Genomic DNA, 22025 nt, shown 5'->3' with positions numbered 1-22025 from the left:
AAACATAAATATACTTTATTTATTATTTATGTTGCTGGTTCATACATTAAGAGTAAAAGAGTTTTTTTAAAAGAGTTTTTTTTAAATAAGAAAAACAAAGAAAGTGCACCTTTAAATAGACTTAAAAAAATGTATATATATAGTTTATCAAGTTATCAAAATCAGTATTGAGTCGTTTCCGTAGTATCAAAATGAAGCAGGCAAATTTTGTATCGTGGAAACTCAAAATCGCCAACAATTAAATATATTTATACCAGGGTCAGTGAGAATTGTAATGAATTGTAATGTGTGAGTTAAAACTGTAAAAACTCTCGCCATTTAATTCTCACATATATTCGTACTTTTGAATTGTTAACCATCTACGATTTATTTTAGAAGAACATTTGTTGAAAAGGGTTCCACAAACTGAACATACCGTATTTTCCGGACTATAAGTGGCACCTTTTTTCATAGTTTTGGCCGGGATGAGACTTATATTTATACTTATATACTCCGCAGCGACTTATATGTGATATTATTTGTTATTTTCACACTTGTAACCGCATTTCACACTCCAGTGACACTTTGTATGTTTTTTTTCTTTTCTATTCCATTTTTTGGCTGGTGCGACTTATACTCCAGTGTGACTTATAGTCCGGAAAATACGGTAGTCAGTTTAATTGTTTCGTTTTCCCAGTTCCACTCATAATTAATTCACCATAATCTAATTTAACTGTTAAGCTTCTACAATCGAACTTGCAAAGTCGAACTAAACGGCTTTAAAATGACTTTTATTGGATTGTGTGATTATTGCGGCCGTGCAATTCTTTCTGCTGAAAGTTTGAACCATCTTGAGGTGAACTGTCCAAATGAAGCATGGTTCTGATCCTGGCGATAGCGTTGGCAGATGTAGTTTGAGCCAGGATCGTGCATCAGAAAGTAAGTAAATGTCAAAGTACTGATAAACGACGGCACAACACGATGCCTTACAGAGCAGAGGAGGGTCAAACGTAACGAGTTCTATTGAAAGAAACCAGACGTATACAGAGAGTCAAGGATATAGACTTTATCCATGTATATTTATGTCGCTGGTCCATGCAATAAGAGTTTAAGAACTTTTTTAAAGAGTTTTTTTTTTATGAGTTTATAAAGATTTTAATTTTTTTTTTATTAAGAGTTTTCTGTAAAGAGTTTTTATAAGTTTTTAAAGATTTTTTCATGATTTTTAAAAAAGTTTTTTATGAAGAGTTTTTTTTATAACTGTTTGAAAAGAGTTTTTTTTTAAAAAACTATTAAAAAAAAGTTTTTAAAGTATTTTAAAGTTTTTATAAGTTTTTTAAAGAGTTTCTATAAGTTTTTTTAAAGGAGTTTAAAAAAAAAAAGTTTTTATAAGAGTTTTTTGTAAGTCTTCTGTTTTTATTATTATACTTCTGTTACTAATCTGTTTTTGTACCTAATTTGTGTTGCAACATTTTAATTTCCCCATTGTGTGACAAATAAAGGTTTATCTTATCTTATTAATGAAGGTTTTATTAGGAGAGTTATTAAGAGCAAATATAGAGGATCTTGGCACACATTGGGCAAGAAGAATAGTTTTGCATTTTGAAAAGGACAGTTCATAGTTTATTTTTTTGTTATTCAGCGCAAAAAGTGTGTTTTGTTTCTTCTTTTCGTTTCTTTCCCCCATATAAATGTTTAAAAGAGAATGCAAATAGAGCCCATTAAAAAGTAACTTGCATATAACACGGCTCTGGTTACAAAATCTGATTATTTTCTGATTTTTTTTAATTTTATTAACTGCAAAATCATTTGATTTCTTTCTGCTCACGGGCGCTCTGATCTCTCACGCTTGTACGTCATCTCCATAATCTTAAAAGCTCCAGTAAACAGACAATAATTAGATTTTGGCGTGTTGTGTATGTGAACATGGCAATCCAACAATCTAACCCATAACACCCAAAATACTGATATTAATTTAGTTTATTAGTTGTTGTTCTGAACTACTTTTGAACAGAACAAGCGGAATTTTGAAATCTGAATGTGAACCCAAACAGTTGCAGTTAGAAATAATCCCCCCCCCCCAAAAAACAAGTTTGAAAAGGTACATTTTAATAGTGCACTGTAAATATTAAAAACAGAATAATAAAACTCAGAACTAAAAACAAATAAGAATTACAGTGAATCACAGCCTTCGACTCTTCATTTAAGACACTTAAATATAAAGAAACTGCACTGAACCCAACAGAAATCAAAAGCACCATTTGCAAACGTCATTTTCAAAACAAACTGTAAAAAAAGACGGACTGCGATTTGTGACAGATTTAAAGATGATTGGCAAACAAGAGAGATAACAAGTGCGACAGTGAAAACAACGGTTAGAACAACAGACCTGCCACATAAAGTGCAGTTTGCAGATCCATAAAAGGCGGAGAGCGACTTCTCAGCTCAGTCCACGGCAATGAAAACACCCCATAAAGACGCACGATAAACTTTTCACAGATCGAGTCGGACAATATTGATAAAACTCCTTCAGCGTAGACACATGATGCGACAAGAGAAAAAAAAAAAAAAAAAAAAAAAACTGCACATAAAAATAACATTTTTACATTTCGGACGGTTCAAATGACCAGTGAAATAAAATCTTGGAACGTGATTCATTAACAGTATAAAATTGCGGAAGATGAAGTGGTTAAGAGGACCTTCATTGGCTTTATTCAACCCGTTTAACCCCAATAATAGAGCTAATAATTATGGAAAATATATTCTCTGTAAATGCTAAAATGTATTTTATACATTTCCAAGAACATTGGGTCAAGTTGTTTTGATGTGGAGCCAAAAAAATTCAAGAATTTTCCAAATATTTTGAAATGAAACAAAAAGGACTGCGTGCTAACTTTGACCACAAGGGGCAGTAGTTTACCAAATTATTAATTTCAGTAAACTTCTACCATTTTGGATGGATAAAGCAATTGTAGATTAGCACAACATACATATAAACTAAACCTTTGCAAAATTGGGCCCATATTATTCGCTATAAAGTAAATTACTCTTCAAATGCATTTATTTTACTTCTACAGCTTATTCGGGGCATTTCAAAGTGATAGACAAAGCTCTGAGCACAGCGGCACATGGCTAGCTCAGCGTTAGCATCACTACTTCCTGCCCATCTCTCTGTAAATTACTCTTCAAATGCATTTATTTTGCTTCTACAGCTTATTCGGGGCATTTCAAAGTGATAGACAAAGCTCTGAGCACAGCGGCGCATGGCTAGCCCGGCGTTAGCATCACTACTTCCTGTCCAACTTTAGCTATTAGTGTTTTTGCCGAGTCGCACTACATTTATTCTATATTTAAAGATCAGGCAGTGGACAGTGCGCTGTGGCTGTATATGACTCAAAACTACTAAAAAGACTACGAATACTTAGAGGGGACATTTTCTGCGTTTGTATCTCAAGGCTAACACAAATGCTAACTTTGAGGCGTAATAAAGACCACAAACTGTTTTTTAAAGTTCAAGTCGTGTAGATTACTCAATCAGGTAGTCTTTGCTTTAATTGAAATTGGTTGTTTGCTTTATATTTTAGGCTGTAATGAAAGTTAGCTTTGCGAGACAGTGAGCTAGCCTGCTGCGCGCAGAGCCTAACAGTGGTATTGATTTCTTCTTATAAAACCCACAGCATTTTGGCCTTGGTTCCAGCCGTTTTTCAAGTCGTACCGGTTTGTTTTGGTCACAGATCGATGACTGTCCAGCATCTCGAGCGAGAGAAAGTCGGCAAAGGTCAAACGCAGGCGCATGTAGTGTAGCTTCGAGTCTTTGTGGAGTTTAATAAATAGTTGCGTGAGGAGCAGGCACTGGTGAATGTCTCTCAAGAGATTGTCACTTCATTTCGTCTCAGTCACACACAGGAAATCTGGAAAATAAAGGAGATAAGGATGGTCATTTGTACTTTTAAACTTTTAAACCTTTACGAACTAGGTCTGCACAACATTGGAAAGTTTTGCTACATGCAACACGGCTGGTAAAGTGCCCACTTATTGAACTAAAATGCAGTCAAGCTATCGTATTTTCCGGACTATAAGTCGCACCAGCCAAAAAATGCATAATAGAGAAAAAAACATATATAAGTTACACTGGAGTATGAAATGCAGTTGCAAGTGTGAAAATAACAAATATTATCACATATAAGTCGCTCCGGAGTTTAAGTATAAGTATATAAATATAACTATGAGTCGCACCTCGGCCAAAACTATGATAAAAGGTGCGACTTATAGTCCAGAAAATACGGTAAATATATTAAGAATTTAGCTAAAGATGTTTCTGTTCCTCAAGTTTGTGGCCAGCTTTTAAAAGACAAAATAAAGTTCCATTTGACAAAAAGAGCCAGATAAAAGTGTGGACGAAAGATTGAACTAAAAATTCTACTTTTGCATCTAAAATTGTCCCGATTATCATTTTTTGGTTCTAACGATAATATTGTGACATTAGCCTGATACTCTTGACTTCCCTAGTTTAGACCGCAACAAACATGTTCTGAAATTCTGGATCATAAACATAAATGACAAATCGAATCCAACACGGCTGGTTTACCCTCCCCAGTGTCTCTGATCATCACAGGGCTGTCATGTCTGTTCTAACTTATTACTCGTGACTTCTGTTGGCGTTTTGCACAGTTTCCATGACAGCGAAGGTATGAAGGAGTGACCAGAACGTGTACATTATTACAACTGCCTGTGTTTAGTCGATTCATCGGTCGATCGTGTCTTAATCAACCAAAAATGTAACTAATCAACTAAAAACTTGATTGAAAACAAAATTATTTATTGGAATTATAGGTATTAACCTGGACAACAGCAGAGAGGAGAACACAGAGTATGTTAACTGACATTCAAATAGGGAAATAACGAGTAGTTTTCAATACAATTATTATGTCAGCTTGTGGGCTTATGTGCAGTTTGGTTTAGTTTTAAGAGCTTTTGTCTTTAGATTATACAATTACATCAAAGCCAAGGTGTCCAAAATGTTATAAAAAGACAAATTCATGATAAATACAGTAAGTACTTTCATTTGAGGCTATTCTTGCGGCTTCGGCTTTATTTCATCTCAAATTTAACACAGTACTATGCCAATAAGATGATATTTACACCTTTGTGCCAGGTTTTCACACCGAGTAAAGCTCCATGTCCAGCAGGCAGCTTTAACTCCAGCCTCAATGACTTTGTTGTCACTCGCTGCTAAGTCCTCGATTAGAGCCCGCATGCTGAGCTTCAAATCTGCCTCAAAACTCCTCAGCGTTTCCTTTCCAGTTCGAGAGAGATAAGAAAATGCCAAACTCCAGCGAATCCTCTGACCAGACGGACGTGCAGAGAGAGAGAGCGAGGTGGGTGGCCTCGTCCAGTCTTAAATATTTAGGACATGATCTTCCTGTCCAGCTCATCGCTCGGTCTAAACTCCAGAGGTGTCAGGAGAGTAGACAATATACAGACTGATGAAACTGACTTTTGGTTGTTTCCAAAGCTGCAGCATGGATACAGTCTGCGTCTGAGGGAACGTCCATTCATTTCAATGTAAAAGAGCTGCTGTCGCCCACTGTCCAACAAAGACACGAGAAAACGCTGACTTTAGCATGTCTATATTGTGCCGAATACAGAGATAAAGGCATGAAGAGGAATAAAGTGAAACAACAACCTCCGTAAAAGGGCGTATGACCTGTACGAGGCACTTTAACGACTGTTGTGCCTCGACTTGAATTTGTTGTACTTGAAATGCACATAAAAGACTGAAAAGAGGGGAAAAGCTGAAGCTATTTCACCCACGCTGGACCTCGCTCTCGACTATGACGCGACGCCGTCATCGTGTCCTTAATGTCCACAATCCTGTTTTTTCCATGAATACGGTGTGTGTGTGTCAGTTATTATAGAGGAAATACGGTAATGAAAATGGGGTAAAAGAAGAGCGCGTTCGGACGTCATACTTACTGTGCGTCTGCCGATCAGGAGCAGTAGTCGGCCTCGTGCGGGGAGATGGTGTTCAGGGGAATCAGGCTCTCGCACTGTTCGCCGTCGTCGGGAAGCCTGCGGACACAAAGAACGGGCCGTCGATCACGTCCGCTCGACAACCGCCCGACGAGACGTACTTGGGGCAACGATAAGGCGTAATAACAATAAAAGCGCGCGTGACTGAATAAATGTAAAAGTACAAAGACACATATATTAGACCTTGTTTGGACTGTGATTGGCCTTTAAACATACTCCTGTTCGTTTCCTCGGTGAAATGCAGGGAAAGGGTGCGTTCGTTTTGGCATTTACAGAATATCGATCCGGCCCTTTAAAATTCACCTATTGTAGCATCTGGAAAGCTCCATTACGGCTCAGAGCGGGCGCCTCAAAAGGAGTAAAGGAGCCGCTACTACTGCGCACCAGCTTTAGACCGGTGTCAAAGAAGACATTTTCAGGCAAAAAAGTATTCAATTATAACATACGCAGATGATCGGTTTGCAATTTTGTTCATTGTAGAGCGCAATACTGAGTTAAAACGGATTCATTCTATTCAAAAGTGCAGAAATGATGTGTGGCATTTCATAATAATTTGGACTATTTTAGAAGCAAAATTGTGTCATTTCTATTCAATTTGGATCTCAAAAAGTACACACAACTGTATAGTGAGATTTATGTGGTAAATTATATCACAATAACTAGATTTCATAAAGCTGGTCAAGTATAAATGGAACAGGGATGATGTGTTAGAGTGAAGGAAAATTAAGGATTTGCTTTGGTTAAATTGTGATGTTTCTTCTCACAATAATCGTAACAGTAACATTTTATATCGTGACATCACTAGTAGCAAATACCGTATTTTCCGCACTATAAGGCACATTTAAAAGCCTTTAATTTTCTCAAAAAACAGTGCGCCTTATATATGGATTCATCCTGGTTGTGCTTAGTGACCTCGAAGTGATTTTGTGTGGTACACGTTCTGTTCTGCTTAATGCACATTATAGTCCGGTGAGCCTTATAGTGCAGAGAATACGGTAGCTGATTTTCATCTACTCGTTAGTTTCAGCCACAGTTTTTTTCGACGACAATTCCTGACCGTGACCCACATTTTAGTGATGTTTTTTGTAATTGGGTTTAACCAATCACAGTGAAGTTGGAGGCAAATCGCTTTAGTTATGTCTTATCTGCACTTTAAAGACACACCAACTTGTCTACGGAAGGAGCCGCCGCCTGATTTTCTCTCTGTCATTGCTTTGCCTGGAATGTTCCACGGTGCGGCATTGAAAGTACCCATGGAGACAAGTATACGAGACCACTGGGCCAAGTTACAGGTCAGATCAGCGGTGAGGCGAGCCTGCTCAGAGTGAGAATGCAGCTTTTTCCAAGGCATTTAGTCATAAAAACACTTGTAATTAAATAAAAGGTACGTTTCATGTCGTACCGTTGAACATTTGTGTAGCTAGTGTAAATAATGTCATAATAACATTGAAATAAAGGTGTGGCGCATCCGTTAGCATCAGTGAAACATAAATAAATCCATTCACACGCTAAACACTTGATCAAAATCGAGTTCATTATTCATCTTTTTCACTGTTCACCGAAAACGACCAACAAATAAAGTCTTCCTTTCGGAGCGGCAGTGGAGTTTTCTGATATTTCCACAGCCCTTTGCACAGGGACCAGGTGCTTAATTAACTCAGGCCCCAGATGTTTATGTTGAAATCCTCCGTTTGAGAGAGCGTGGAGGGGCCGCTCACCCATTAAGCCCCGCTGTCTGTTTACCCTTTTAGAAAATGCCAAAGTAACTGCGTTTTGACTTTGTGGAAAATCCCTGGACGCGCGCCGCCTCCTCCTCGGCCGGACGGCGACGTGACCGATGAATTAGTAATGCGGGATTAATGTGTAATAACACGATAACGGCGGAGCTGGAGGCGGGTGTTTACTTTCAACCACACTTCAGCACTCGCACGCTCAGTTTTTAGGAATGTATTTTCAGAACAAACAAAAAAATCCAAGTTTAAAAAGATCAATAATTTTAAATAATAACTGATAGACTGAATGATAAATAATAACTCACATGTTCTCAGTTGGGTTTTTAGGAATACATTTTCAGAACAAACAAAAAATGCAAGTTTAAAAGGATAAATAATTTACAAATTTGATTAAATGAAAAGAAAAGTATGAAAAAAAAGTGGAGGAAAAAAAGAAGATTCAAATATATTTCAATAAATGCTGAAAGGTTTTGGAAATGGGATGTTTTTTTATTTTATTTTGATTGTCTAAACTTGTGTGTCGATTATGAAAAAGAGATTAGTCATCTCAAAAAGGGACTTTCCTGGTTAAACAAAAGGTTAAAAATATGAATAAGATAAGATAAGATAATCCTTTAATGTCCACACAAGGGGAAATTTGGTTGTTCCACTGCAGTAGAAACAGGAGGAAAGGACAGATTATAGGAAGTTTCAAACACACTCTTAATAGAACCCTTATGAACAAAAACAACAAAACTCTTATTAACAAAACTCCTCTCCTATCTTAATAGGGAATGGAGGGGGGAAATAAAATAAAATAGATAAATAAATAAAAAATAAAAAGATTAGGATAAAAATAAGATAATAAAATAAGGATAATAGAATAAAATAAAAAATAAAATAAAGTAAAAATAGCTAGCACAAGACTAAGTAATACTATTAGCAGGTAAGAAGTATACAGAATAAAAACAAAATAGATCACTCTTATTTACAGGTATTGCACATGGGTTAATTCAGTAAATAAGTAAATAAAAGAGCCGAGATACAAACTCTAGTCACTAAGGTTCAGTTAAGTTAGAAAGGCTTTGTGTAGATTATTGAGTTAATTTGGGAAAAGCTCCAGCTCAAGGTTATTTCTATTTAAAATGGTGAAATATCTCAATTTATCTTGTGCTTTTCCATCTCCATTATAGTGTTTAACATCCAAAAATGTCGATTTGGATAGTAAAAGAAAAAGACTTGATACCACAATTCTGAAAAACTAGAATAATTATACAAAATAATAATGGTTTCTTTACCATTTCCATCTTAGACATTCTAAAACTACTCAGGAAATGTCCTTTTTGTCCTATTTATGTGATGTTTTTCAGTCATGATGAGCGTCTAGTTTGAATAGTGGTTTTACAGATTCATCCATCGCTTTACAAACACATACGAAAGTGTCTGGCCCAACGACACAATGACAAATAAATATAAATAAATCAAAAGTCACAATGTTCCAAACCCATTGAATTCCCCTGCACAAGAATATGAACTCAAACCACAAATTTGTCATTAAAAAAATCCTCTCCTTCCTTAATAAAACTCTCAATATCCAGGTTTGTAACTGGAATAAATAATCGCACATTGGTTTATTTTAAGTACAAGATCAATAAATACTATTAAACAGAATTAACATAAGATTCTCCAGGACACGTTTGGATCGACTTTGCAAATTTTAGTTCAAGCTAAAACAAATAGTGCAGAATACTTACAGTAAGCGCAAACATTTAGTACGTTTTAAACTAATGTGTTAATATCTAATGGTTTAGTCACTGAGATGAGACTGCATTAAGATAATCATTATTCCCCAGAAATCATCGACGCGACAGTGAAAGTCAAACACATTTCATCAGACATGAACACACTAGATAAACACACGGAAACGCATTTTTCTGTTCGTTTAGTGTTGTAAATGAAAGTTGTAATGCACTTTCAGACGTGCCAATACATTGTTTGTTCCAAGATATCAATTTGGTTTTAAAAAGGCAATTTAATGTGCGCGATTGTGTGCGCGATTGTGTGTGCGATTGTGTGTGCGATTGTGTGTGCGATTGTGTGTGCGATTGTGTGTGCGATTGTGTGTGCGATTGTGTGTGCGATTGTGTGCGCGATTGTGTGCACGCTACAGCTGCGTTTGGTCTGAAAACAAGCTGAACGATGGTGGCTGTAGGTGAAAAAAAAATACTACTTTTTCTGAATGTGGCTTATATTGTCATAAAAATGATGAAAAGATCTCAAGGAAGCAATGGTAATTTTGCTCAAGAATTGTATTAGAAGCAATTCTTCATATACTGATTGCCAGGAAACAATGAAGGGCTGTGCCATTCATCAAATTCTAATCAAGATGTCTTATCGTCAATGGTCAGGCCTTTTCACTCCAGATCTCCACAGACAAACCTCAAAAGGCAAACGCACTCGGTTTGGAGCAGAGTTTAGACTTTGGGGAAAGACATTTGGTTATTTTTGCGTTAAAATGGCTGTGATCCGTGTAGTTTGTCTCGGTCCAGGATAGATATATAGTACAAGCAGCGTCCTCGTGAAAGAGTGCTTTCTTAAGATGCTCCTGCAGCTTGGAACTCCCTTCAAGCGGACATAAGATTTGAACTGGTCTCAATTTAGTTTTTTTTCAGCTATTTTAAAAAAAAACAAAGAAAGACAATCGTATAAAAAAAATCTCTGCGCTTTTAAATTCAAACTTGTTTTCATTTGTTTTTAAGTATTTCTCATTAGTCTAACTGTTTTTATCATTTGTGTGCTGTCAAGTCTTTCAGTTTGCCCCAAGTCACCACTTGTAAAAGAGGTTTCATTCTCAATGGGTTCTTACCTGGTTAAATAAAGGTAAATAAATAAATAAATACATTAAAGGCGTTATGGACGATTTGGCCATTTGAGAACTCAGGCGGACGTGCACATGCCACTCCCCCGTGCACATGCCACTCCCCCGTGCACATGCCACTCCCCCGTGCACATGCCACTCCCCCGTGCACATGCCACTCCCCCGTGCACATGCCACTCCCCCGTGCGGACTGATACAACACACACGTGCGTTTGTTTATTAGCGCGACGGATCGCATCGCATCTCTCGTCTCCCGTAGATTTCCGTCTCTTCCGAGTCAGCTCGAACTGTCTTTCTCCGTCCTAATTTTGTTCCGTACACTGAGGGAACTATATTATGATGTGATGGATCAATGCGCTTAGACACGCGGAAACGTGTCTAAGCGGAGACGCCTTCAAGCCGGAGTTCTGAATACTTAAGATCAGACTGAGGGTGGTATATCCTAATGTAACAGTTTAGTTCAGTTTATTTAGAGGAAGTTCTCTAAATAAAAATGTATTGTTTAAAATGTTACTTTGATTTTCTCTTCCTTAAAATATACATTTCAAAATGTTCCTTTGATGAAAGTTCAATAAATGTAATAAAATATTTCATCTATATAATGCTGTTCACTTAATGACCTAAAACAGTCCATTTGGAAAATGAACTTTGAATCTGGACAGTTGCTTAGCTGCGAGCCACATTCAGAATTCAGATAATTGTCTTTAAAAACAGTTAAAGTTTACAGATATATAAAAAGGAATAATAAAGTAGAAGTAGTCGAGGTTTATTCGGTCATTTTACAGCTTAATGTACATAACCATAAAGACAAATGTGACAAACTATTAAACAGCAATAAATTAAACTATACACAATATATACATTAAAAACCACGAAGTTCAAAAAAAGAAAATGGAAATTTTATCTTTGAGTAAATTAACAGATAAATATCCATAATATCAACTGAAAGTATCAAGAAAATATTCACAGGAAAACATTTGGCCAGTCTCTGATTTTGGCTCATCGCTCCTCGTTTTTGACTACGTGAAACTTCGTCTGTCGTCAGTAGCTGATGTTGATTGATCTTCCATTGTCTCTCGTGTTTTCCATGAATTAAATATTGTTTGGTCCAGTTCCAAACGGACATGAAGATTATGCAGATCTCACACACTTGTTCCGTGTGTCCACAAGTCGTTCGAAAGGAGGCTTTTCATGCTTAGTCCGATGAAAAATCCGAGTAGAGCTTCCAATTACGCCGCGTATACCAAGATTTTTGAGACAAAAACCGACAAAAGTCATTTATATTCATCTCCACTCTACTCGCCGTGATGAACGTGTTAGATGCAGTTATACAAAGGGCGTCATTGCGATTCAGGAGACATTTTCTGAGTTCGGGGACGGATAAGGCAGAACACGCCTTGTCGACACGGGCTACGTAATATCCAGTTAAGCGCGTCGCGTTTATTGCGTCACTTCGGGGTTTATGTGATTGGTTCTGTCTCTGCTCTAAACTCCGCCATGGAAATTGAAATGCTGCGGTCGAGCTCCAGACCCTCACGGTTTTGAAAAGTAGTCAAAACGTGTTGGGAATGTCTGGTCAGGCAATAGAGCTCATTCACCGATGTCACAAAACCACGTGATCGCATACGTTGCCGCCCCCTTGTCATACGTTGCCGCCCCCTTGTCATACGTTGCCGCCCCCCCCCCTTGTCATACGTTGCCGCCCCCTCGCCATACGTTGCCGCCCCCCCCTCGTCATACGTTGCCGCCCCCCCTCGTCATACGTTGCCGCCCCCCCTTGTCATACGTTGCCGCCCCCTCGTCATACGTTGCCGCCCCCCCTCGTCATACGTTGTTGCCGCCCCCTCGTCACACGTTGTTGCCGCCCCCTTGTCATACGCTGCCGCACCCTTGTCATACGCTGCCGCCCCCTTGTCATACGTTGCCGCCCCCCCTTGTCATACGTTGCCGCCCCCTCGCCATACGTTGCCGCCCCCTCGCCATACGTTGCCGCCCCCTCGTCATACGTTGCCGCCCCCTCGTCATACGTTGCCGCCCCCCCTTGTCATACGTTGCCGCCCCCTCGTCATACGTTGCCGCCCCCTCGTCATACGTTGCCGCCCCCCCTCGTCATACGTTGCCGCCCCCCTCGTCATACGTTGCCGCCCCCCGTCATATGTTGTTGCCGCCCCCCCTCGTCATACGTTGTTGCCGCCCCCTTGTCACACGTTGCCGCCCCCTTGTCACACGCTGCCGCCCCCTTGTCACACGCTGCCGCCCCCTTGTCATACGCTGCCGCCCCCTTGTCATACGCTGCCGCCCCCTTGTCATACGCTGCCGCCCCCTTGTCATACGTTCCCGCCCCCCCTTGTCATACGTTGCCGCCCCCTCGTCATACGTTGCCGCCCCCTCGTCATACGTTGCCGCCCCCTCGTCATACGTTGCCGCCCCCTCGTCATACGTTGCCGCCCCCTCGTCATACGTTGCCGCCCCCTCGTCATACGTTGCCGCGTCCCCTTGTCATACGTTGCCGCCCCCTCGTCATACGTTGTTGCCGCCCCCTCGTCACAAGTTGTTGCCGCCCCCTTGTCATACGTTGCCGCCCCCTTGTCATACGTTGCCGCCCCCTTGTCATACGTTGCCGCCCCCTTGTCATACGTTGCCGCCCCCTTGTCATACGTTGTTGCCGCCCCCTTGTCATACGTTGTTGCCGCCCCCTTGTCATACGTTGTTGCCGCCCCCTTGTCATACGTTGTTGCCGCACCCTTGTCATACGTTGCCGCCCCCTTGTCATACGTTGCCGCCCCCTCGTCATACGTTGTTGCCGCCCCCTCGTCACAAGTTGTTGCCGCCCCCTTGTCATACGTTGCCGCCCCCTTGTCATACGTTGCCGCCCCCTTGTCATACGTTGCCGCCCCCTTGTCATACGTTGCCGCCCCCTTGTCATACGTTGCCGCCCCCTTGTCCGTCTCGTGTTGCCTTCCGATGCACTGATAGAGAGTGGAAAGTGATCTCAAGCGTAAATTATGGAGGCTCCAGAGCTTTCAGATTCCACAAACTCGGCGGTCGTGTGACGTCACGTGAAGGACCTCTATAGCTTGGTTGGAATACATTAGGAAAGTGTGGAATGAGTTTGGACCGCTGCACACCGGTTAAAATGAACTAGTTCTGGTTTTCTGGCGTCTTTCCCCCCCCCCCTTCTTTTTTAAACAGGACAAAATGTAATGAAGAAGGTGATCAATCAATGTTTTGTCACGCCGCCTAATCCTCGACTGCACATGCACATTTTTTGAGACCCACGTACCTCTGCAGCCGGTGTTTTCTGCAGATGAAGCCGTAGACTCGCCTCAGTCCCACCAGCACCGGGTCCCAGTTGTTGTAGTGGCACAGAAGAGTCGCGATGAAGAAGGAGAGGAACACCGGAACGGCACCGGCGAAAAACAGCCACGAGAAACGCACCTGTCGCACACCGGACGGGGGTCAACAGCGAGTCCGGTCGTAAGATACACAGCGCGACACCGTGACGTGTCCATGGAGATACGCTCGCCAAAACGACCAAAGAGTTCGTGAGAGAGCGGTGGAACAACACTCTAAACCGCTGGGTCCCTCACGACTGTGTCTAGTGTCAGAATACTTTTGAATGAACACTAGATTAAGTATTTACTGTACTTTCCGGACTATAAGTCGGAAATAGTTAGCTGGGGTGCGACTTATACTTATATTTATACTTATACTCCGGAGCGACTTTTATGTGATATTATTTGTTATTTTCACACTTGCACCCGCATTTCATACTCCAGTGCGACTTATATATGTTTTTTTCTTCTCTATTATGGATTTTTTGGCTGGTGCGACTTATACTCCGGTGCCACTTATAGTGCGGAAACTACGATACTTCTTCATCTTAAAATATCCATTGCATTAACGTTAATATGACTGAAATGTCCTTGTTTGTATACGGACTGAACTTGGAAATGGACAAATTTAACAGAAATTGGACAAAATGAGACTCATATCATGGACTTGAGTGCTTTTTTCTTTTCTTTTTTTCTTGGATGCCTTACTTTTCCTAAATTAGCATTTTCAATTCGACCCAATCTGTCTTTAGTCCAGCCCCATCTTGTCTTGATTTTTTTGTCTTTGTCTGTACTGGTGTAATGGTGTTTTTCTTAAATTAAAAAAACAAAAAAACCTTGATTGAAATATAAAAATAAACTTTACTGACTTTACTGAAGTCTACACTGAAGAGTACGATCTTGTAGAACTGCGCTTCTTGACACTGTACTTTTACTCCTACTTATATTTCCATTGAAGTACCAGTCTCTGACAAAAGCGTTATGTTGACAATGTGATATGATTTGAACATTTGTGTTTCTTGCATCGCTCCTTCAGATATTTAGTTTTTCCCAATCCTTTGAAAATACGAGATTTTGTTCTTTTAATGTTTTGTCCTTCCAATTATAACTTAAATTATCCATTCAGATGTTATGTCCTGACAGTTACTCTTAAAAGTGACTCCTACTTGAGTAATTTACTGCTTTATACAATGGAAAAATTACCATCTAAACTAAGATCATTAGTTAGTTTGCACTTGACATAATTACTGGTAAATATCAAGAGTATTTATCTTGTTTTGACAATATTTTGACATCTTAAAGTCTTAAAGATTGGCAATGGAACAGCATAAAATAATTTGAAATGAGAATATTTTTTTAGAAAGTTTCGTAATTGTTTCAAGAAAATAAAACTATGCTCAGATCAAGATAAATACACCAGAATACATTATAACTGTGTAGTTCTACTGGAGTAAAATTAATTTGGAGAAGATTTACTCTTATTCAAGTACAATTTATGTCAGCTCTACCCAGGTCTGTTTGTAGATAGACACAGGATTATGAAGTAATACTGCGTGTAGTGCCCTCTGCTGGTCAAGTGGCTGAAGTGCACGCTTACCTTCTGCATACAAATGTCCGCCAGGATAGAGAGAGGAATGGTGAGGCTCAGAGCCAAAGTCCCAATTAGAGATGAAGTGAGGAAACAGCCCCTGGAGAGAGGAAAAACATTCAGCAATCAAACCAAAACCACTGCATTACCCGAGCTAAAGAAGTGTTCATGACTCGGCTGTTTTTACACGAGTTTCGGTTTTAAGTTCGGCCTCTTCAAACATGCTCAAGAACACAACAACAGAAAAACACCAGTACAAATCATTTACACCATTTAATGTGAGACACTACAGGCAAAAATGTAAGATAAAGTTTGCTCGAACACTAAATTAGATATATTAAAACAAAAAAATCTAATATGCCAACAAATTTAAGCAAGACATTTACATCTGGCTCTATTTTTTCACATTTTACCGGATTTTTCACAGTATATGGCGCTCTGGATTATAAAGCGCACTGGATTATAAGATGCATTAAGCGGAACAAAACGTGTTCCATACAAAATCACTTCAAGGTCAGTAAGCACAACCAGAATTCCTCCATATACCGTATTTTCCAGACTATAAGTCGCACCTTTTTTCATAGTTTTGGCCGGGGTGCGACTTATACTTATATTTATACTTATATACTCCGAAGCAACTTATATATGATATTATTTGTTATTTTCACACTTGCAACCGCATTTCATACTCCAGTGCAACTTACATGTTTTTGTATTCTCTATTATGAATTTTTTGGCCGGTGCGACTTATAGTCCGGAATATACGGTATGTCCCAAATATGTGCAATTCTGTCCATTTTACCCATCTTTTCTTACACTTTCAAAAGGATACAACAAGATGCAAGATATTTTTCTATTCACCTGCAGTGTCTGCTTCATTTTCATATTAACAATAGCACTAACTCTTTGGCGAAGTGTCATTCTGTCTACTATACTTTTTGTCAGACAGAATAGTTAGATTACTGCGTTTGTTTACTTCCCCCCCCCCTGTCTGACAAAAATAAATCATTGTTTAATACCGTAGTTCAGAATATAAAATAAAAAAAGTTAACACGGGCACTGTCATCAACTTTGTCTTTTAACTTTTCTGTTCGAGGTTCTCCCTGATCTAAAAAGGTGATTATTTAAAACACGGCATGATGATAAAAGACACAGAAGCGAGGAAATGGGGAAAGGAAACGCAGGGCACTCACCAAAGCCACAGGAACTCGGACAGAACGGTTCCTATGAGTCCGTTGATGAGGATGTACGTCCAGACCAGCTGACTCGGGAGCTCGAAGGCCTCGAAGCCGGTGTAGTGAAGGAAGAGGAAGCCGGGCCACAGCAGCAGCAGGTTAAACAGACCCACGAACCCTGGAGGACGCACGAGCACCAAACTACTGAACACAACCGACAGACTCAAAGAAATGACAGTGTAGAGTTTAGTATTAACGTCATATGTTCAGGAAATGATCAATACTCTGGGAGGTGATGTATTCTATGCAGCGGTGGAAGAAGAACTCCATTTTGTTACTGAAGCTAAAGTACAGGAGTAAAAGATCACTTACTTCATATTGAAAAATCTACTTAAGTAAAAGGTATTTAAAAATGTACTTTAAGAGTAAAAAGTACAGTATTTTCCGGACTATAAGTCGCACCTTTTTTCATAGTTTTGGCCGGGGTGCGACTTATATTTATACTTACATACTTTTACTCCGGAGCGACTTATATGTGATATTATTTGTTATTTTCACACTTGCAACCACATTTCATACTCCAGTGCAATTTATATATGTTTTTTTTCTTCTCCATTATGCATTTTTTGGCTGGTTTACGCTCGTTTTAGTCCCAATTAAGATTGGGCAAATTAGCGACATACTTTTATATTGTGGATGCTGTTCTGAAGTAATGCGAAATGTGAATATCGAACATAAAACAAACTGCTGCAAAAAGAGCAGATTAAAAATGAAAATCGAAAAATAACAACAACTTTGCAGTAAATAATGGTAAAATAAAGTGATTTTTTTGACATTTTGGGGGTCATTTTACAGCAATTTCTCATTTGTCTAATACTAAAACCTCAACAATTGAACATGTCAAATTGGGATCTTGATGAAGAATTGTCCTGATTATTGGTCATCAGAAGCTATTTTCCGGATCAGTTATAGCCTCATTTTGTTTGCTCACAGATGGAACTGGACTGGAACTCAAAAATGTGAGCAAGACGTCACCACGAATGTGCCAAACAAAAAAGCCATCAGTCATTTCAGCAGGTCTCAAATAATAACAAAAAATACTTATTTAGTCCAGTTTAAAAATGTATGAGTATTATTTGTATTATTCCTTGTTTTATGTTGCACCTTAACGCGGAGACAACTTCCTATGTTTGGAAACTGTGTTCAATGACAACGGCAAAAAAGCTTTTCTGATTCTGAGTAAAAAGTACAGATATCCGCTTCCAAATGTAGTGAAGTAAAAGTATAAAAAGTATCCACTGTAAAATGTACAGTACTTTTACTTTTGTATTTTGTTACTTTCCACCACTGATTATATACTGTGTAGTTTTCCCAATTAAAAAGGATAACATTAGGGGGAAAACAAACCTAAAAGACAAATAATGCATCTTTCTTCTTAAATAAGAGTAATAATTAGTGAAATAACATTAGGTTTGTTCAGAGATAATGTTCTTACCAAAAAACATGGGGATGTCGAGTTTATCCTCTCGATCCACTCTCCTCTTTATCATCACAATATACACAGCGTAAAGCACAGCTCCAGCCAGCGACCACAAAGAACCTGAAAGACAAGGTTATGGCATTTAAGAGCCTTTTAAGAGCCTTTTACCATCTTTAAGGAACCCTGTGTTTTTATCACTGCCTTGTTTTATCATAGTTTGTATTTTATTATTGAAATAAAATATATTCTGATTCAGTGATGTTCTGCAAAAGCTTTGTTTTCAGCTACCACCTAACCCCGCCCACTTCTCTGTACTTAATTTTAAAAATGCAAACTCCAGATCATGGACACAGGAGTCAAAAATGTCTTGTAGACACTTTTCATCAATAAAACAAATTGTACAACTGTAAAATGCCACTTTGAAAATGGTTTCAGACTGAAATTTAAGAACAGCGAGTCAATGAAAGCTTTTCTGTTAGTTTAAGGTGAGTTCACACGTGGTTTTGTCCTGATTTTGCCAATTTGGCCCATTTTGAGTCCTACTGTTGATATGGTCCTGTTCTAGTCCTGGTTTAGTTCCTGATTTAGTCCTGATCTAGTCTTAGTTTAGTTCCTGATTTAGTCCTGATCTAGTCTTAGTTTAGTTCCTGATTTAGTTCCTGATTTAGTTCCTGGTTTAGTCTTGGTTTAGTCTTGGTTTAGTCTTGGTTTAGTCTTGGTTTAGTCTTGGTTTAGTCTTGATCTAGTCTTGATCTAGTCTTGATCTAGTCCCTGGTTTATTCTTGATCTATTCTTTGTTTAGTTCCTGATCTAGTCCTGATCTAGTCCTGATCTAGTCCTGATCTAGTCCTGATCTAGTCCTGATCTAGTCCTGATCTAGTCCTGATCTAGTCCTGATCTAGTCCTGATCTAGTCCTGATCTAGTCCTGATCTAGTCCTGATCGGTTCCTGGTTTGGTTCCTGGTTTGGTTCCTGGTTTGGTTCCTGGTTTGGTTCCTGGTTTGGTTCCTGGTTTGGTTCCTGGTTTAGTTCCTGGTTTGGTTCCTGGTTTAGTTCCTGGTTTAGTTCCATTTTAGTCCCAGTTTAGTCCCAGTTTAGTCCCAGTTTAGTCCCAGTTTTGATGTAGTAAGGGTTTTGTTCCCATGAACAAAATGTAAAATAAAGAGAGTTTAAGGCTGTAATACATCTTCTTGAAGTACACATAAACAATATAATAAGTAATAATTAGATGATTTACCCATAGCGCCCTTCTCATCGTGGTTGTCCATACTGGAGAGACTGACGAGAACCACTCCTCCCATACTGAAGAACCATGAAAAATACTCTTTTACGCCATCTTTTATCAACGATATTTCCTCAAAAACATCTCAAAGGAAGATTAGATTTGATCATTGGACACATGACAATTTTAAAACAAGTACATCTTTCCCGAGTTGTCTTTACAAGCTCACGGTCACACACCTTAAAGCCACAGCCAACAGTTTGGACAACGTGAACCGGTCGGTGCTGTTACTGGGGAAAATGGCCGCCAAAATGAGGGTAAACAGACCTGAATGGAGACAAACAATGACTTGGTAAGACGTCAAAGCGGTGACTAACACGCTGTGATTGGGATCAGAGAAGAAAGTTCACCTGAAGTTGAGGACAGTATGTTGACTATAGCCACCTGCGTGTCCGACAGAGCCTCCTGATACGAGAGATTGGCCAGGAACCACTGAAAGACAAACAGGGAACGGTGACAACAGAACGTTGTGATTAAGATGTAGCTTTGACGTTTGGTGTCGGTGTTGGCTGTGGAGTGTTCCAGAGCAATTTTACAAGTAAGAACTCCAAAAATCCCACCGCAGAGAACGACTGGAATGGAGAATAAGCACTTTTGTATCTTAATTTTTGGCAATACGACAGTAATAATTCAAAATATCACGATACACATTGTAATGTCAGATGCATACCGTGTTTTCTGGACTATAAGTTGCACAGTTTTTCATAGTTTGGCCAACTTATACTCCGGAGCGACTTATGTGATATTATTAACACATTATCGTATCATATTATTCGTTATTTTCACAATGGCAACCACAAAAGGGCGCTCTAGGCTCTAAGTGACACAGAAGAAGAACCTGCACTTCCTCTTCCTCTGGAGTTTGTGGAGTTGTTTAGAAGTGACACAGAGGAAGAAGAATTCAATGGATTTAGTGATTTGGGGTAAAACTGATGCTTTGGTAAACTTGTTAGCATGTTCTTTATGCTATAGTTATCTGAATAACTGTTCATATGTTACGTTAACATACCAGACACTTACCACAGTTCTGTCTGTGCCTCATGTAGCTGAAGGTGTTAGCGTTAGCATACGTCATGTAGCTGAAGGTGTTAGCGTTAGCATACGTACACCTATTCACCATGTTCTCTCATCTGTTATTATTTTAAACTGCATTTCAAGATGTACTTAGTCTTGGATTTCATCAACTACATTTCCCCAAAAATACATAATCTTACTCCAGTGCGACTTATGTTTTTTTTCTTCTCTGTTATGCATTTTTTGGCTGGTGCGACTTATAGTCCGGAATATACGGTAGTGATGATATTGTATCGAGCGTTTGGATACCGTTACATTTACGAGCTCGAGGGAAATTAAATCACAAATTAGATTCAGTCTATGCATTTTGCTAATTGATACCACTGGCATTACATTTTTAATACATTTGATTACAATTCATCTTCGAGCCTTACTACAAGACGTTATGATGATTTGTTTTTTACAGTTTGCCCAATAATTCAAATCAAATTGGCATTAAACTAGCTGAATCAGATTGAGTGCTTCTGAAATCCATTCATCATAGTCCATTATTCATGACTCTTTCTGCCCTTCTGAAGTGAATATACTGAGTTGTTGTTTTTTTACTGACCACAAAGCAGAAAAAGAAGCTGATCTTGGCCACGTCGGTGATGGTGAGCTTGCCCACCGTCTGCAGCATGGCCTCGTGGTCTTTGGCGGCGGGATACGACATTCGGGACAGTTTGGCCTCCAGCGCTTGGGTCGAAGGCAGCTGACGCACCTCCATGATGTTGCTGAAACGCACGCGCTGCTTTTTGGAAGACGCTGCGGAGCACAACGCGGTGGGGGAAGGGTTAGAGGGGTTAGTGCATGGCCTAAATGATAAGAGACAAGCGAAATGAGTCAAAAATGTCGAGAGAGCAGTGGTTTGGAGTCGGTTTATTCCACACATTTGCCCTCCTTTTGGTTAGTTCTTGCACAGAAGTTCTACACAGTGACGGCAGCAATGGTATAGATGCATTTTAGACCTGGTTTAGTCCTAATCGGGACCTGAGATAGTCCTCTTTTAGACTTGTTTTAAGATCTGGTGCTACTCACAATGCCAAGAGGCCGAAATGTTTTACTTTGTTTGAAATGTTTTGGAATCCCTGGTTTATAGATATTCAACTTCTGTGCAATTCTCATGTTTTGGTCAGAGATTTCATCATAATTTAGGTCTTTTTTTATTTGGAATTACAAACCATTTCTCTAATCTTGGTCGACTGCTGGTTTTGACCGTAAATGTGTTCAGTTTCTTCATTGGTTCTGCCCATTTTAGTCCCAATTAGATGGGGAAATTATTGAAATATTGTTAATATCGCCAATGCTGTTCAGAAGTAATGCAAAATTTGATTATCGCGCATATCGTTTGGAAAAGGAAATACTGTAAAAAGAGCTGATCAAACATAAAAATGGAAAAAAACTAAAGCTTTACCTGATATTTCTGGTCTTTTGGGGAACATCTTAAAGCCATTTCACATTTATCTAATACTAAAACCTTAAAAAGGCGCAAGGGACGATTTTTCGGCGA

General features: G+C 39.3%; 1 protein-coding gene across 2 annotated transcripts in view; it reads right to left on the bottom strand.

Annotated features, from left to right (window-relative positions):
• Positions 1-2067: 2067 nt before the first annotated feature.
• The window catches only part of LOC140359951 (solute carrier family 35 member F5-like), a 31979-nt gene continuing 12021 nt past the window's right edge, over positions 2068-22025 (bottom strand). Inside the window, exons 7-16 of one of the 2 annotated variants that reach the window (XM_072445206.1) lie at positions 21087-21280; positions 19813-19894; positions 19642-19729; positions 19418-19482; positions 18196-18300; positions 16719-16878; positions 15535-15625; positions 13886-14040; positions 5952-6051; positions 2068-3890 (exon numbers count right to left, since the gene is read on the bottom strand). In XM_072445206.1, the coding sequence (XP_072301307.1) occupies positions 5970-6051; positions 13886-14040; positions 15535-15625; positions 16719-16878; positions 18196-18300; positions 19418-19482; positions 19642-19729; positions 19813-19894; positions 21087-21280 (1022 nt within the window). In that variant the 3' untranslated portion in view covers positions 2068-3890; positions 5952-5969. The remainder of the gene's footprint in view (positions 3891-5951; positions 6052-13885; positions 14041-15534; positions 15626-16718; positions 16879-18195; positions 18301-19417; positions 19483-19641; positions 19730-19812; positions 19895-21086; positions 21281-22025) is intronic. The other variant, XM_072445205.1, reaches the window with a different exon arrangement.

Source organism: Eucyclogobius newberryi, unplaced genomic scaffold (assembly GCF_026437365.1).
Source record: "Eucyclogobius newberryi isolate DKJ021-1_F unplaced genomic scaffold, fEucNew1.0.hap1 SCAF_14, whole genome shotgun sequence".
Lineage (NCBI taxonomy): Eukaryota > Metazoa > Chordata > Actinopteri > Gobiiformes > Gobiidae > Eucyclogobius > Eucyclogobius newberryi.
Note: the sequence above shows the minus strand (reverse complement) of the source record. Positions and strands in the feature narration are given on the sequence as shown.